The sequence below is a fragment of the Cherax quadricarinatus genome, chromosome 84, assembly GCF_038502225.1.
Source record: "Cherax quadricarinatus isolate ZL_2023a chromosome 84, ASM3850222v1, whole genome shotgun sequence".
NCBI lineage: Eukaryota > Metazoa > Arthropoda > Malacostraca > Decapoda > Parastacidae > Cherax > Cherax quadricarinatus.
In genome coordinates, this window is record NC_091375.1 from 11,588,394 (window position 1) to 11,605,520 (window position 17,127).

A 17,127-nucleotide genomic window follows, 5' to 3' on the forward strand; every position below is an offset into this window, starting at 1 on the left:
GTAATAATAATGATAATGAAATAATTATAATTATGATCATAAAAATAATACAAATAATAATAATAGAAGAAATAATAAGAGGTAATAATGATAGTAATAATGATAATAATTTTTATATTTTTTTAATTTAAGTTTTAGGGATTTTTCTTGCCTAGTGTAGTCGATAGGCTTTAAACCCCATTAACCATTAATACTAATGCCTACATGAAATACTTAGTGGCTTAAGTGGTAGCGCTTTTGGGTCACATCTGAAGGACCCGGGTTCGATCCCGGTTGACAACTCGAGTAGCAACTCGAGTAGCATTTTAAACAACGTATTGACCATCCCATTGTCTTAAAACGTTGGATTGTTCCAATTAACTGTACTGGAGGTTAGTTATACTGTACTGGAGGTTAGTTATGGATTGTTCCAGCCACTGTACTGGAGGTTAGTTATGGATTGTTCCAGCTACTGTACTGAAGGTTAGTTATGGATTGTTCCAGCCCTTGCTACTGTACTGAAGGTTAGTTAATTGTTCCAGCCACTGTACTGAAGGAATATTACCTACATTTAATATATTTAACTAACACTACAGACAATTACAATTAACTCATGTTTTGGAGAATAAATTTTAAACAACGTATTGACCATCTTAATCCATTGTCTAACTAGACATTCTGGGTTAGTTATGGATTGTTCCAGCCACTGTACTGGAGGTTAGTTATGGATTGTTCCAGCTACTGTACTGAAGGTTAGTTATGGATTGTTCCAGCCACTGTACTGGAGGTTAGTTATGGATTGTTCCAGCTACTGTACTGGAGGTTAGTTATGGATTGTTCCAGCTACTGTACTGGAGGTTAGTTATGGATTGTTCCAGCTACTGTACTGAAGGTTAGTTATGGACTGTTCCAGCTACTGTACTGAAGGTTAGTTATGGATTGTTCCAGCCACTGTATTGAAGGTTAGTTATGGATTGTTCCAGCCACTGTACTGAAGGTTAGTTATGGATTGTTCCAGCCACTGTACTGGAGGTTAGTTATGGATTGTTCCAGCCACTGTACTGAAGGTTAGTTATGGATTGTTCCAGCCACTGTACTGGAGGTTAGTTATGGATTGTTCCAGCCACTGTATTGGAGGTTAGTTATGGATTGTTCCAGCCACTGTATTGGAGGTTAGTTATGGATTGTTCCAGCCACTGTACTGGAGGTTAGTTATGGATTGTTCCAGCCACTGTACTGAAGGTTAGTTATGGATTGTTCCAGCCACTGTACTGAAGGTTAGTTATGGATTGTTCCAGCCACTGTACTGGAGGTTAGTTATGGATTGTTCCAGCCACTGTACTGAAGGTTAGTTATGGATTGTTCCAGCCACTGTACTGAAGGTTAGTTATGGATTGTTCCAGCCACTGTACTGAAGGTTAGTTATGGATTGTTCCAGCCACTGTACTGAAGGTTAGTTATGGATTGTTCCAGCCACTGTACTGAAGGTTAGTTATGGATTGTTCCAGCCACTGTACTGAAGGTTAGTTATGGATTGTTCCAGCCACTGTACTGGAGGTTAGTTATGGATTGTTCCAGCCATTGTACTGAAGGTTAGTTATGGATTGTTCCAGCCATTGTACTGAAGGTTAGTTATGGATTGTTCCAGCCATTGTACTGAAGGTTAGTTATGGATTGCTCCAGTCACTGTACTGAAGGTTAGTTATGGATTGTTCCAGCCACTGTACTGAAGGTTAGTTTTGGATTGTTCCAGCCACTGTACTGAAGGTTAGTTATGGATTGTTCCAGCCACTGTACTGAAGGTTAGTTATGGATTGTTCCAGCCACTGTACTGAAGGTTAGTTGTGAAGTGTTTCAGCCACGATACTGAAGGTTAGTTATGGATTGTTCCAGACTGTACTGAAGGTTAGTTCCAGCTATTGCGTTAGTTATGGATTGTTCCAGCATACTGAAGGTTAGTTGTGAAGTGTTCCAGCCACAGTATTGTGCATCAGTTATGAATTGTTCCAGCCACGATATTGAAGGTTAGTTGTAAAGTGTTCCAGCCACGATATTGAAGGTTAGTTGTGAAGTGTTCCAGCCACGATACTGAAGGTTAGTTGTGAAGTGTTCCAGCCACAGTATTGTGAATCAGCTATGAACTGTACCAGCCAGGATATTGCGGGTTAATTACCAATTGTTCCAGCCACGGAATTGTGAATTTTACTCTTGTTTGGAACCAAGTCACGAAGGAAGGTGGACCTGGATACACTCTGTAATATATAACAATAATGTTGGAGGAATGACTTCCCTCTCAACACGTCAGGAAAAGTCCCGTGTTGATGCAGGCAGGAGGGGGACTCCTGGAGTTTGATGACCTCCTCTTGCTGGAGAATCGTTGCCTCCTGAAGGGAGAAGACTCCACCACCATGCCCACCATCACCAACACCATCACCAACACCATCACCACCATCAACACACGCATCTGCCAACAAATGAAAAATTAAAACTCGCTACCGCTGCCTATTTCTTGATGCTAGTGTACGCTGTACAGGGTAACTGAAGGCTTTTAACTCTCACGAAGTTGATAAACTTTAGTTAAAGATTGGATTTAACTAACGACAGGCCACGGTGCCCCGTGGCCTGGTGGCAAAATCTCTCGCTTCACACGGTGAGGGTCCGGGTTCGATTCCCAGCCAGGGTGAAAACATTGGACGTGTTTCTTTACAATGGTTGTCTATGATCACCCATCAACAAAATGGGTACCTGGCTGTTAAACGTGTGGGTCGCATCCTGGGACAAAACTGACCTAATTTGCGGGAAATGCTTAGCATAACAAGCGACTTTCTATATAGTAGTATGCCACTGATGTCAACTATGGTCTGTATACCTTGTACATGTACTGGTAGTTAATAATAATAATTATTATTATTGAAGATAGGCTTTAAACTAAGTATAAGATTTAACTTAGATAGGCTTTAACTAAACTAAGTATAAGATTTAACTTAAGATAGGCTTTAACTAAACTAAGTATAAGATTTAACTTAAGATAGGCTTTAACTAAAGTTAATAAAATAACATAATATTGTTAAGAATAAAAATAATTTTTTTTTTTTTTTTTTTTTATTATCACACCGGCCGATTCCCACCAAGGCAGGGTGGCCCGAAAAAGAAAAACTTTCACCATCATTCACTCCATCACTGTCTTGCCAGAAGGGTGCTTTACACTACAGTTTTTAAACTGCAACATTAACACCCCTCTTTCAGAGTGCAGGCACTGTACTTCCCATCTCCAGGACTCAAGTCCGGCCTGCCGGTTTCCCTGAATCCCTTCATAAATGTTACTTTGCTCACACTCCAACAGCACGTCAAGTATTAAAAACCATTTGTCTCCATTCACTCCTATCAAACACGCTCACGCATGCCTGCTGGAAGTCCAAGCCCCTCGCACACAAAACCTCCTTTACCCCCTCCCTCCAACCCTTCCTAGGCCGACCCCTACCCCGCCTTCCTTCCACTACAGACTGATACACTCTTGAAGTCATTCTGTTTCGCTCCATTCTCTCTACATGTCCGAACCACCTCAACAACCCTTCCTCAGCCCTCTGGACAACAGTTTTGGTAATCCCGCACCTCCTCCTAACTTCCAAACTACGAATTCTCTGCATTATATTCTGCATTATAATATATATGTTAAAAATACAGCCAAGAAAAACGTTGAATCATTTTGGATGTATTCCAGTGATTTATTTTATGTATCAGCGTTTTATGACATACGGATTTAGAGCATTCTATATGATAATGATAAAAATGATGATGATAATAATAATAATAATTCTGAAAAGTATACATTGTATGTGCATACAATTATAGGGGTGTATATCCCAGTATATATGCAGAGATTACTTTAATCAGTATATTAGGGATTAAAGTATACTTGATGTGTGTGTGTGTGTACTCACCTATATGTAGTTGCAGGGGTCGACACACAGCTCCTGGCCCCGCCTCTTCGCTGCTGGTCGTTATTAGGTCTACTCCCGGCTGCAAGAGCCTTGTACCGCTTCTTAAAGTTATGTATGGATCCTGCCTCTATTCACTCTTCAGGTTATTTCACTTTCTGACAGCTATAAGGCTAAAGAAATACTTCCTAACATCTCTCTTGACTACCTGATCTTTGAACTTCCAGGTGTGGGTTCCGTACTGGAGCTGCGTACTCCAGTAAGTGTATGGACTATTATAATCATGGGGAAGCGCTAAACCCGTAGGATTATACAACGCCTGTGGGTGAGGGATGGAAGGTATTCAGGCCTAATTCAGGGAACTGAAGCACAGATCCGATTCCCTAGATCAAGAGCCCCTCACCAGCGTCAAGGAACCTCCCTTAAGGGGTGTGTAGGGAGGAAGGGTTAACTGCTATACTAGGCTTGGGTAGTTACACACACACACACGCTCATTCTATACAATATTACCTGCATATTCTGAAAAAATACAAAATAAAATGATATTGGAGGAAGAGTCTGTTTGATAGTTTATTAAGTACTACTTATCGATCTTCATATAACGTGATGAAAACTGTTGGGCCTGACAAGGTAATAAATTGTTCCTCCCAGTGAGAGATGTTAGTGGGTTGTGTGGAGCGTGACTACGAGTATGGTCAGTGTTGTCTGTGAAGTGATTGTGACTACAAGTATGGTCAGTGTTGTCTGTGAAGTGATTGTGACTACGAGTATGGTCAGTGTTGTCTGTGAAGTGATTGTGACTACAAGTATGGTCAGTGTTGTCTGTGAAGTGATTGTGACTACGAGTATGGTCAGTGTTGTCTGTGAAGTGATTGTGACTACAAGTATGGTCAGTGTTGTCTGTGAAGTGATTGTGACTACGAGTATGGTCAGTGTTGTCTGTGAAGTGATTGTGACTACAAGTATGGTCAGTGTTGTCTGTGAAGTGATTGTGACTACAAGTATGGTCAGTGTTGTCTGTGAAGTGATTGTGACTACAAGTATGGTCAGTGTTGTCTGTGAAGTGATTGTGACTACAAGTATGGTCAGTGTTGTCTGTGAAGTGATTGTGACTACAAGTATGGTCAGTGTTGTCTGTGAAGTGATTGTGACTACAAGTATGGTCAGTGTTGTCTGTGAAGTGATTGTGACTACAAGTATGGTCAGTGTTGTCTGTGAAGTGATTGTGACTACAAGTATGGTCAGTGTTGTCTGTGAAGTGATTGTGACTACAAGTATGGTCAGTGTTGTCTGTGAAGTGATTGTGACTACAAGTATGGTCAGTGTTGTCTGTGAAGTGATTGTGACTACAAGTATGGTCAGTGTTGTCTGTGAAGTGATTGTGACTACAAGTATGGTCAGTGTTGTCTGTGAAGTGATTGTGACTACAAGTATGGTCAGTGTTGTCTGTGAAGTGATTGTGACTACAAGTATGGTCAGTGTTGTCTGTGAAGTGATTGTGACTACAAGTATGGTCAGTGTTGTCTGTGAAGTGATTGTGACTACAAGTATGGTCAGTGTTGTCTGTGAAGTGATTGTGACTACAAGTATGGTCAGTGTTGTCTGTGAAGTGATTGTGACTACAAGTATGGTCAGTGTTGTCTGTGAAGTGATTGTGACTACAAGTATGGTCAGTGTTGTCTGTGAAGTGATTGTGACTACAAGTATGGTCAGTGTTGTCTGTGAAGTGATTGTGACTACAAGTATGGTCAGTGTTGTCTGTGAAGTGATTGTGACTACAAGTATGGTCAGTGTTGTCTGTGAAGTGATTGTGACTACAAGTGTTGTCTGTGAAGTGATTGTGACTACAAGTATGGTCAGTGTTGTCTGTGAAGTGATTGTGACTACAAGTATGGTCAGTGTTGTCTGTGAAGTGATTGTGACTACAAGTATGGTCAGTGTTGTCTGTGAAGTGATTGTGACTACAAGTGTTGTCTGTGAAGTGATTGTGACTACAAGTATGGTCAGTGTTGTCTGTAAAGTGATTGTGACTACAAGTATGGTCAGTGTTGTCTGTAAAGTGATTGTGACTACAAGTGAATGGTAGTGTGTTCCGAGGAGCGTGACCACACGTAATGATATTCACCATTACGACTCATCAATTTAGTGGAGTACCCGAGGGTTACAGGCAGAAGCTAAGTTCCTGTTCTGTTTCAGTAAGATTTTCCTGTTAGGAATATTAAACTTGGAAGATTTTAACTATGCCTGTCGTGATGTGATTTAGCTTTAAGATTCAGAGAGATTAAAAATTTTAATGTTCTTTTTCTTTAATGTGGTCAGATATGTTGTGGCCTATGGTACCATACTTCAGTAGTAATAGACCCGCTTAACGTGGTGTTCTATAGGTGACGTGCAGCTATACATCACACTTGGCTTACCGTTTCTTTTTGATTATAATAATAATAATAATATACATCACACTGAGAACATCAGAGTGTACACAAGAGTGTATCAGTTGTCTTTAAGACGGCACTGGACAGGCACCTAAAGTCAGTACCTGACCAACCGGAGTGTGGTTTGTACGTCAGCTTGCGTGCAGCCAGCAGTAACAGCCTGGTTGATCAGACTCTGATCCACCATGAGGCCTGGTCTCGGACCGAGCAGGTAAACCACGAGTCCCATAAATCAAGGAACGGGTAGGGATAGAACCAAAGGCCGGCAGTAACAGCCTCGCTGATTAGACCTGTTCACTGCGAGGCCTGGTCATGGACCGAGTCACGGGGGCACTAACCCCCCAAAACACCCTCCAGGTATACTCTAGATATGGAAAGTAAATCGTAAAACTTGGTCTGTTTTAGGACCTACTCGCCATGGGTTCAAATCCCAACCGGTTCAGTGATTTGTTAGCAATCATGTAACCAATTTTGAGCACCTGAGTATTCGGGAAAGTCGTTCACACAATCAGAAATAGCTTCCAGGTGTCTTAGCACTAATCCGAGGGAAGCCCCGCTCTCCTGGCTTGGAAAAAGCCCTTAACTGGATTGTCTTGTTCGCAAACCACATAATTCTTGAAACCAAGTATATACGGTGTTGAATTTTCCTGAGTCTGTCACATGTAACAGCAGTTATACATGATAAATAAGTCACAATAACGTGACTGGAGAAACTCGCAATTACCCATGGCGTACAATTAGAAAATTTGACGTTTCGGTTCGTTATCTATCATTAAAAAGTTGTGGAAGGCTTGTTTAATCGTCTACGATTATCAAATGGCTATAATCATAATTTTTTTAAGAGGTGGAGGGGTGAGCCCGAGGAAGGCGTCGGTCAGTTGACTAAGAGTTCCAGCGGCGGGTCATCACAAGACAGAAAACCCGCGTCATGAAACACTTGTCCTGTTTCCTGACGAGCCTCACCTAACTCAATCGTCCATAAAGGATCTAAACGTCGGTTTAGATCCTTGATGGACGTCTCCGAAGTGTAGCCTAATCATGAATTTCGTTATGTTTTACTCTCACAGTGATGCGAAATGTCCTACCTTGTATAAGGATCCGGGTTTGTCTTGTACTAGTGATACTAAGTCTGGTGTATCAGTACTTCTATCACTGGTCTCTGGTGTGGAGGTGAGGCTGGGGATCAGGTGTAGCTGGACACCTCTTCTACGGTGTTTGGGACGGCACTAACGCATCCTCTGTGTTCCCTTCCTTATATATCTAAGATTTTTTTTGCCCCGAGGGATGAGTTTGTTCAGCTTTACTCATCTTGTAAGTGAATATACTGGGAAGCTCTACTCATCTTGTGAGTGAATATACTGGGAAGCTTTACTCATCTTGTGAGTGCATATAATGGGCAGCTTTACTCATCTTGTGAGTGAATATACTGGGAAGCTTTACTCATCTTGTGAGTGAATATACTGGGAAGCTTTACTCATCTTGTGAGTGAATATAATGGGCAGCTTTACTCATCTTGAGTGAATATAATGGGCAGCTTTACTCAACTTGAGTGAATATAATGGGCAGCTTTACTCAACTTGAGTGAATATACTGGGAAGCTTTACTCATCTTGTGAGTGCATATACTGAGTAGCTTTACTCATCTTGTGAGTGAATATCTCATAAGACGGGAAGCTACATATTGTCAAAATAAGAGACGATTAAAGATATTAACTATCCTCGGCTGTTCCACTATTGAAACAGTAATGAACAGTCATCACTATTTCTTTTACAAATATCTATATCTAAATGGAACAAATTCTAGATATTTCTTGTAATATGCTATGAATCTTAGATACAAGATAATATTTTTCATAACTAGTGTTTGATAATTCTATAGCAATGGACTCTGCTATATTTTAAGATAGTGCCCGGAAGTGTATCTGTTCCGCTCTCCACTGTGCCATATATACATATAAGGATAGCTAGGACAATAAGCACAGCTACGTAATCTTGAGGAGGGTGTGAGACTGCAAACATGATGCAGGAAGAATGGTACATTACTGAGGCATCATCACCTTGTACACTGAGGGACTGTTTATCTTGCTGACATTCAAGTTTCTCTACGGTCTCCACCTGGACAGTAAGTCCTCCTCATAGAGACTCTCTTTACAAAGAACTATCGTCCCTCCTTCATATAATGTTTAGTAACTCTGAAGGGCTGGTAATCTTGGATAACTTAAGAAAGCGTAGTAATGTACATGTTGACTCAGTCGACTAACATCTATTTATCACAGTTTCACCCTATCCACTCCTATTTTTCTCTCTCCACACATCCTACATATGCACTCTATTTCATTGTTCCTATCTTTCTTCTTCCATTCTCATCTACCATTCCACTATTCAAAGGGGCGGAGTATCCTTGCGGATCATTCTTGTTTATCCAGTGTAAATATCACGTAGCAGGGAACTTACCCTGCTTTTGTCAGGGTCACCATCTCCTAAAAGTGTCTTTTTCAGGGTCACCATCACCTGTTAGTGTCTTTGTCAGGGTCGCCACCACCTATTAATGTCTGTCAAGGCGAAAGGGTACCTTTATTGTAGACGTTTCGCCATCCAGTGGCTTTATCAATACAGATTCTTGGACATAATTTAAGGACTGTAGAACTATATACAAAAGATGAGGCAATCAGTTCCTCAGTCTTGGAGTTGGTATGAAAAGCACCGTAGTCTGTGAAGATTCAGGGCCATCCTGCCTATTTCCTCCAGTCGGTATAATTTAATGATTCTTGTTCTGTAGAGCCTGGCCCGATGATTCTACTCTTGAAACTGTGTATAGTTTTTCGTCTCCACTATATTCTGCTTACAATCCTAAGACTGAAAAAACACTTCTTAATGCTTCCCCTGTGATGATAACGACAAAAATTGACTAAATTAAAAATCTTTTGTGATGGAGTATGACAGGAAACCCTCCAGTGTGATGTAGTATGACAGGAAAACTCTCCAGTGTGATGGAGTATGACAGGAAAACCCTCCTGTGTGATGGAGTATGACAGGAAAACCCTCCTGTGTGATGGAGTATGACAGGAAAACCCTCCTGTGTGATGGAGTATGACAGGAAAACCCTCCTGTGTGATGGAGTATGACAGGAAAACCCTCCTGTGTGATGGAGTATGACAGGAAAACCCTCCTGTGTGGAGTATGACAGGAAAACCCTCTGTGTGATGGAGTATGGCAGGAAAACCCTCCTGTGTGGAGTATGACAGGAAAACCCTCTGTGTGATGGAGTATGGCAGGAAAACCCTCCTGTGTGATGGAGTATGACAGGAAAACCCTCCTGTGTGATGGAGTATGACAGGAAAACTCTCCTGTGTGATGGAGTATGACAGGAAAACCCTCCTGTGTGGAGTATGACAGGAAAACCCTCCTGTGTGATGGAGTATGACAGGAAAACCCTCCTGTGTGGAGTATGACAGGAAAACCCTCTGTGTGATGGAGTATGGCAGGAAAACCCTCCTGTGTGATGGAGTATGACAGGAAAACCCTCCTGTGTGATGGAGTATGACAGGAAAACCCTCCTGTGTGATGGAGTATGACAGGAAAACCCTCCTGTGTGATGGAGTATGACAGGAAAACCCTCCTGTGTGATGGAGTATGACAGGAAAACCCTCCTGTGTGATGGAGTATGACAGGAAAACCCTCCTGTGTGATGGAGTATGACAGGAAAACCCTCCTGTGTGATGGAGTATGACAGGAAAACCCTCCTGTGTGATGGAGTATGACAGGAAAACCCTCCTGTGTGATGGAGTATGACAGGAAAACCCTCCTGTGTGATGGAGTATGACAGGAAAACCCTCCTGTGTGATGGAGTATGACAGGAAAACCCTCCTGTGTGATGGAGTATGACAGGAAAACCCTCCTGTGTGATGGAGTATGACAGGAAAACCCTCCTGTGTGATGGAGTATGACAGGAAAACCCTCCTGTGTGATGGAGTATGACAGGAAAACCCTCCTGTGTGATGGAGTATGACAGGAAAACCCTCCTGCGTGATGGAGTATGACAGGAAAACCCTCCTGCGTGATGGAGTATGACAGGAAAACCCTCCTGCGTGATGGAGTATGACAGGAAAACCCTCCTGCGTGATGGAGTATGACAGGAAAACCCTCCTGCGTGATGGAGTATGACAGGAAAACCCTCCTGCGTGATGGAGTATGACAGGAAAACCCTCCTGCGTGATGGAGTATGACAGGAAAACCCTCCTGTGTGATGGAGTATGGCAGGAAAACCCTCCTGTGTGAAGGCTGTGATATATAAACATAGCATTTGCAAAATGCCATAAAGTAGATCAGGGGTAACCACCTAGTGTGTAGTATTTATTTTTATTAAAGCAGTAAAACTAGGAGTAATAAAACAATCTTGGACGACACTTAGTTCATTCTTAGGCTTACAAATGCTGCACCGCTGCCGCAGTACAGCCTAACAAAAAATGGAAAAAAAATGAATTTGACAGCAGTGTATATTTACATAAATTTACATTAACATATTTATTTACAAAAAGGTATATTCTTAGGGTTATCACCTACAAATAATAATAAATTGAATGTAAGATCTGAACTGTATATGGTGTACTGAAACTGTCTCTGAGTGGGAAAAAAAACACAGTGGGTAGGCCTTAGGCTATGTAAATACTGCATTACAGACTCTCCGGCAGGTCTTACTGACTTAAGGCTATGTTATTACAGAATTCAGCCACCAATTTGTAACGTTGAGGAGTTAAATTACAGTGGAGTAACGTTGTAACTCTGTAATTAGTTCTGAAAACGATGTCAAGAGAGCAATGATATCAGGGTGATCAATAACATGTGTGATAATGCTGTGCTGAGGGAGATTGTGATGTCATTGGCTGTTTCGCTTGCTATTAGAGTGATATTAGCTTATTTTTGGCAGTTACTGATCATTACTGTCAGTACGTCAATGCCATTATTAGTTACCTCAACAGGAATGGTTGATTTAGAGATGTCAAATCTCTGCTTAAGTAATTATCTCATTTACTGACGTATAACGCTACTGATACCGTGACATCATTAAATGTGCCAAGGTGATGTCTTCCAACGTAATTGTTTACGACAGAGTGCCATTTGTGTTGACTCAGCCTGTTACCGCAATATAACTTATGCTGTTACAGCAACATAACTAATGCTGTTACAGCAACATAGCGTATGCTGTTACAGCAACATAGCGTTTGCTGTTACCGCAACCTCACTTTGGCTATTACCGCAACATAACTGACTGTTACCGCAACATAACTGACTGTTACCGCAACACAACGTTCGTTGTTACCCAGCCTTTAGATGTCAAGTTGACCACATCAACTGGTGTTGTCACTGAAGCAGTGAACAAAGGATACTGTTGCTGGAACGCACACGCACGTTAGAAAGCGAACGATTTGATCGTAAGGAAAGTTGCCTGAGCAGAAGTTAAGTTATGCAGCATTACCCTTGGTGAGAACGCTCACTGACAGCACTAACAAACATCACTAAAAGAAAAAACTAAAAGAAATCGAAGTTTTTGATATTTTTAGCCTAAATTATAAATTTCCAATTAATTAAAAGTAATTAACTTCAGCTGTTAAAAGACACTTAATAAAGTATTATTGCAGTATTGTTTGTCAGGTGATAAATTATATACTTTTAATGTATCAAGTGAATCTAGGGGAGAAAACAGACCTAAGTCTCAGACACCCAAGACAGGGAGCCAAGACCGGGTTACCATCTGGAAAAGACCCGGACCGGGAGAGTACCGGCGAATCAAGAAGAATGATTAATTAACCCTTCGACATATAAATCGATAAGAAATAACCCTGATTAATGATGCTTACATCCAATAAAAATATTTCATGATACTCAAGAAATCGCTAGTTTAAGGTGAAACACAGGGAAGGAATGAGGGAGACCCATGGCTGGCAGGTCCAGCGGGAGGATACACTTGCTGTGTGGTGTCCTAATGAGACGCCGGGCTCCTATGTCTTGATATATATGTTATGGGCACCAATGACAAGGAAGATTGGTTGTTCATTTCGACCTCAGCAAACTCAAAAGCAGTTTGTTGCTGTTTGTCACCGGTAAGTGGCTGCATTCTCGTCAGACAGTTGGAAATTATTTCTTGTGGTACAAAGGACTGTGGTCCCAAACGAAGAGTATCACTTCAGTTGCACGTTACTGATTGGCTTTGTAACCTAATAAAGGATAATATAGAAGTTAGCGTGTTGAGATATAATGACTTACCAGCGTGCGAATACTGTTTTTTTTTGGGGCAAGTAACCCGTTTTATGGTAGCCATGCTCGAGAAATTATTCTTTAGTGACGTTCATTTAGATCTCGCTTAAAATATAGGGAGATAATTAAGCATCTGCGGTCTCGAGAAGCTTTTCTAAATATCCTCCATAGATTCGATGTATCGTTCTCTTTGGTACTCAAAAATCAGTAAAACGAATTTCTTCTGTTGAAACATCATCAAGAATTGCGAACCACGATACGGTTTGCCTCTCAAATCACTGGATAAGCTTCTTAATGTCAGGTAACGTCGAAAATCTAACGTAGATTTACGCACGTTCTGCGTTAAATAGTGAATATTTTCCTAGGAGGGCGGTTTGCAGAGTATGAGGGCCACCCAGCTGGTGCTGCCTGCACCTGGGTCACTGTAAACAAGGGAAATTGCTTCAAAACTCACACTATATTATCTTTACACATCAATAATCAATTTAGCTCACTTAGGTTTTATATTATTATTTAAATCCTTCTCGAGTTGTCCCAGACATGGATATAACCTATATACCTATGGCAGTGCCAATCAGCTGTCTCCAATATTAACAATATAGAAACCAATTAGAGAGCAACGAAGTAGAGGCTAAACACGAATATAATTATAGGTGCACTGCACTCGCATACACATTCGTGTACACTCACACACGCACTCACGCACACATTCTCACACGCACTCACACTTTAGATGCATAAATCATCGTCCTGGTCTTCACGAGGGCCACAGATACTGTGAAATATCTGATCTGTGTTCGATAGATCCCAAAAGAAAGGAATTCCTGCCTGAATGGAGAAAATAGCCATTGATTTAAGAGAACCTGACTTGTCGGAGATGAAATATATAAGATTCAACATGCAAACTTTTGAAGACAATTGTTGCTTTTCAGAAAGAAAATGCGGTGGCATTAAGTAATATAATCTTTCTCAGAGTGCCAATAGGAGGTTTTACAAACACAGAGGCGGCCAAAAACTATGAAGAGCCTATTAAAAACACCGAAGATTCAATAAGCCATCAATTTTCCTATGTGAAGTATATTTACAGGCTTTGTCCTTAAACCCAGAGTATCCTTAAGAAGTTTGGCCTCAGTTTTCATGGCTGACACTCAGATGAAGAAATAATAATACGGGGAAAAGTTACATAAAAGTTGAAAATAAAAATGTCTCCATTATGAATTAAATTTCAGTTCAAAATTTAGGTTAGGCTTTTTTTCTTGGGGAAAAAATGTTAACTTTAACGTTTCTTATTAGAAACAGAATACAAAAAATATTTGATTTTGAGTTTGGCTCTAATTGACCAATTCACCAGCCAAGGGACAAGTTACCTCGTGAAAACCAGAATAGGTAACCATTTCTGGATCACCAGGACACAAACACTCAGAAACTAAATACAAGTCATGAGATATTTTGTCGTTCATATTTTTTTTCCAACATTATTACATTTAGGCTCAACATGTATTTTACGAATTATATTATACCAAGGCATCCGATGTTCCATACTGGACAACAATCATAACGTTACCCAGGCGACAACACTGAACCCAGCTATGTCACTGGAGTTACAACACAGACCTCACAGCACATTACACTTTAGAGCTCAGTGTTCCCCGCCGTTGCTAGTGTCTATTTAGACCATCAAAATTCAAGATAGACAATCACAAAAGTCAATAAGAGACAAACACATCAAGGTCCACGCACAGCACAAACAACCAGAAGTATTCCACACACGGGCTAAAACAACACGGAGCATATTGCTAACAACATTGGTAAGGTCATCAAATACTCAAGTCTCAGACGGTGGCGGGTTACCCATGCTCTCCACCTCGGCCGTGACATCACTGCTTACAGTTACTTTAAACGAGATGACTTTAATCGAGGTTGTAGTTCGCATTCTGGAATTATTGTGTGGTCACTGAGCGATCAATGGGTGGTGAATTGGGCTTAAATCGTATCGACTATTCAAAGATCATTAAGGCTATATTTCACCTTTTCACCACCTGGCAAGAATACTTTAATCCTTAAAATAGGGATTAAAGTACATTCTCAGTGTATATACACTGAGAGACATAAACCTCTCAGTTTACACATCCATAATTGATGCTCTCGGAATGCAGAGCTCCTGAACATACAATGATTAAGTTAGGTAAGATTCGTCAGGAAACAGGACAAGTGTTTCCTGACGCGGGTCTTTGTCATGTGATGACCAGCCACTGGAGCTATTGGTCATCTGACAGAGGCCTTCCGCTGGATTACCGATCTACCCCTTTAAAAGTTAAGATTATAACAACACACATTAATTTACACTTGTGTAATGTAAAAGAGGACCTCTGAACACCCATAGATAATACGTTCGCGTAATGCAAATAGTTCTTCCAAGTCCTCAGTAGTTGATGCTCGTGTAAACAGAATTTCTGAAAATAATTTAGTCAATGCTTGCATAATGTAACACTTGAATGCTCATTGATTGGCAGCTCTTTGGCATGGGTTCAGTGCCCGAGGTGTGAGAATGAGGGCCCGTGCAGTCTGGACTGTTGCTAACTTGTGGACATAAGAAAATCGTTGGAAAGACTCGTTTATGGCCCAACAATAATGAAAGTTAAACAATACTCTTACGGTATTTTGTTACCTAATTACATCATTTATAAGAGGCATTTTTTTTTTTTTGCTGCATTTTGGCATGGGGCTCCCTCGGCTAGTTTCAACTCTAAAGCCTAGCCTAACTGTTAATAATACTTCTATAAGGGTTTATGATATAGTTTATGTAGCTCCTCGGCTCAAACCACGACAGCTGGAAACACCTGCTACATTATTAGTACTTTTGAAGTAATTATTTAGCATTACTGGTGGATGTTTTGGTTGGATACTGACAAACCGGTAAATAAAATGGAGCTTTGTAGAACATGTTTCTAGTGGGACATCGTATGTGTAGAGCTTTATCAAGTCTTGATTGATAAAGCTCTATACGGAGTGATACGTTGTCCTGATAAAAGCTTTTTATGTAACTTGTTCTGTCGTTAAACTGATAACGACTGAACTGAGGAACTGGCGTTATCACTTTAGTATAAGAACGACAGATTCTTTTTAGGCTAATTGCTATATTTATTTTTTTTCATTAAATATGCCCCTTAAATATAAAGAAGCTGGGCCATCTCTTCCCTTACATATGTCATTATTTAACTTTAAAATAACATCAGTAATATTAACAATAATAATGATGCTTTGATCCACCAGTAAAGGAGCCTAATAACATTCCAGGCGATGTACTCGCTGGTGCTGGCGTGTACAATTGCATTCCAGACAAGGTACTACCTGGTATTGAGTACAATTAAGCGAGCGTGGTGTATAAGGCTCACTAGTGCAGGCAAGGGGAGGCAGCTGGGAGAAGGTAGGTTCATGGGGTGGGGGCTTTCACCCATTCTTAAGGGTGGTTATTCTTATGTTCTTTTTCCTCAACTTAGACGGCAAAAATAACGTTCTGTATTATGGGAGGATGGGGGAGCTTATCTACATGCGTTTCGTATTTGTTTGGAGATATTTTTTTAAGGCAGATTATTCCAAGACTTAAATCTAATGTTGAGCCGATGATGGTGGTGACTGGGGTTAGCGGTGTGTGTGTCGACTCCAGAGGAAAAGCACCTTCGTAGTAGACATTTTTTGTTTCCTCTATAGCTGGAGGTGTCTTCGTGTGAACTCGTCTGCCCTCCGCAGACTCAAAATGCCTCCGTCGTAGCGGGGACTTTGTAATCCTTTTCTGTTATTTTGGTTTGCGGTTTTCTCTACCTGTGTGAGCTTCGACTGCCGCCCTTCAACACTCGACGCGTCCCCATATACACTGCGTGAGCTAATATTACTACCACTGTCCTCCTCTTCCTCTGTCAGGTTACATATCCCCGAAGATACCGGCAAAGGTCTTTCGCAGGTTCTTCATTGTGTCTTCAGTGTCATCGCCGCTGCCTCCAACTGTGCTGTCGTTTGTGGCACCGGTGGTGAGGGAAGTCTGGCGGCCGAAGAGTGGTGCCTTCTGCTGCGCCGACTGCTGCGATGACTGGCTGCTCTCGTCAGGTTGTCGCCGGGTTCCACTGGCGCTGCTGAACCCACTGATGCTGCTCGATTGAGACGCTGTTAAAGAAGAAGCCAATGTTAAGCTGTGAGCTAAAACGAGAAGCTGAATCAGTTGGTCCCCTTCGTTATATTTAAAGTTGAATGGAAGCCCCAAAACAAGCTTGAAGAAGGGAGCTTCAAGCACCTATCACTCGGTACAGGAAACCTACACACAAGGCACACCCAAAATTTAACCACTCGTTTTCCCTTCACCCTTAAAATATTTATAGCCCACAGGTATTATCACCTTTATTGGTGTTATAATTGGTTAATTTGTTAATAGACGGCAATCTAACCTAATTTAACCTGGTCTCTCGGTGTCCTAAAAGTGTTCGAAAAGTGTCTAAATCTGAAGAAAAAATATTACACGGTAGAGCTAAA

General features: G+C 41.2%; 1 protein-coding gene across 8 annotated transcripts in view; it reads right to left on the reverse strand.

The window, feature by feature from the left end:
* Positions 1–10,744: 10,744 nt before the first annotated feature.
* Syn (synapsin) overlaps positions 10,745–17,127 on the reverse strand; it is a 201,943-nt gene continuing 195,560 nt past the window's right edge. For all 8 annotated transcript variants that reach the window (XM_070103081.1, XM_070103080.1, XM_070103075.1 and 5 more), the window contains one exon: positions 10,745–16,764. In XM_070103081.1, the coding sequence (XP_069959182.1) occupies positions 16,570–16,764 (195 nt within the window). In that variant the 3' untranslated portion in view covers positions 10,745–16,569. The remainder of the gene's footprint in view (positions 16,765–17,127) is intronic.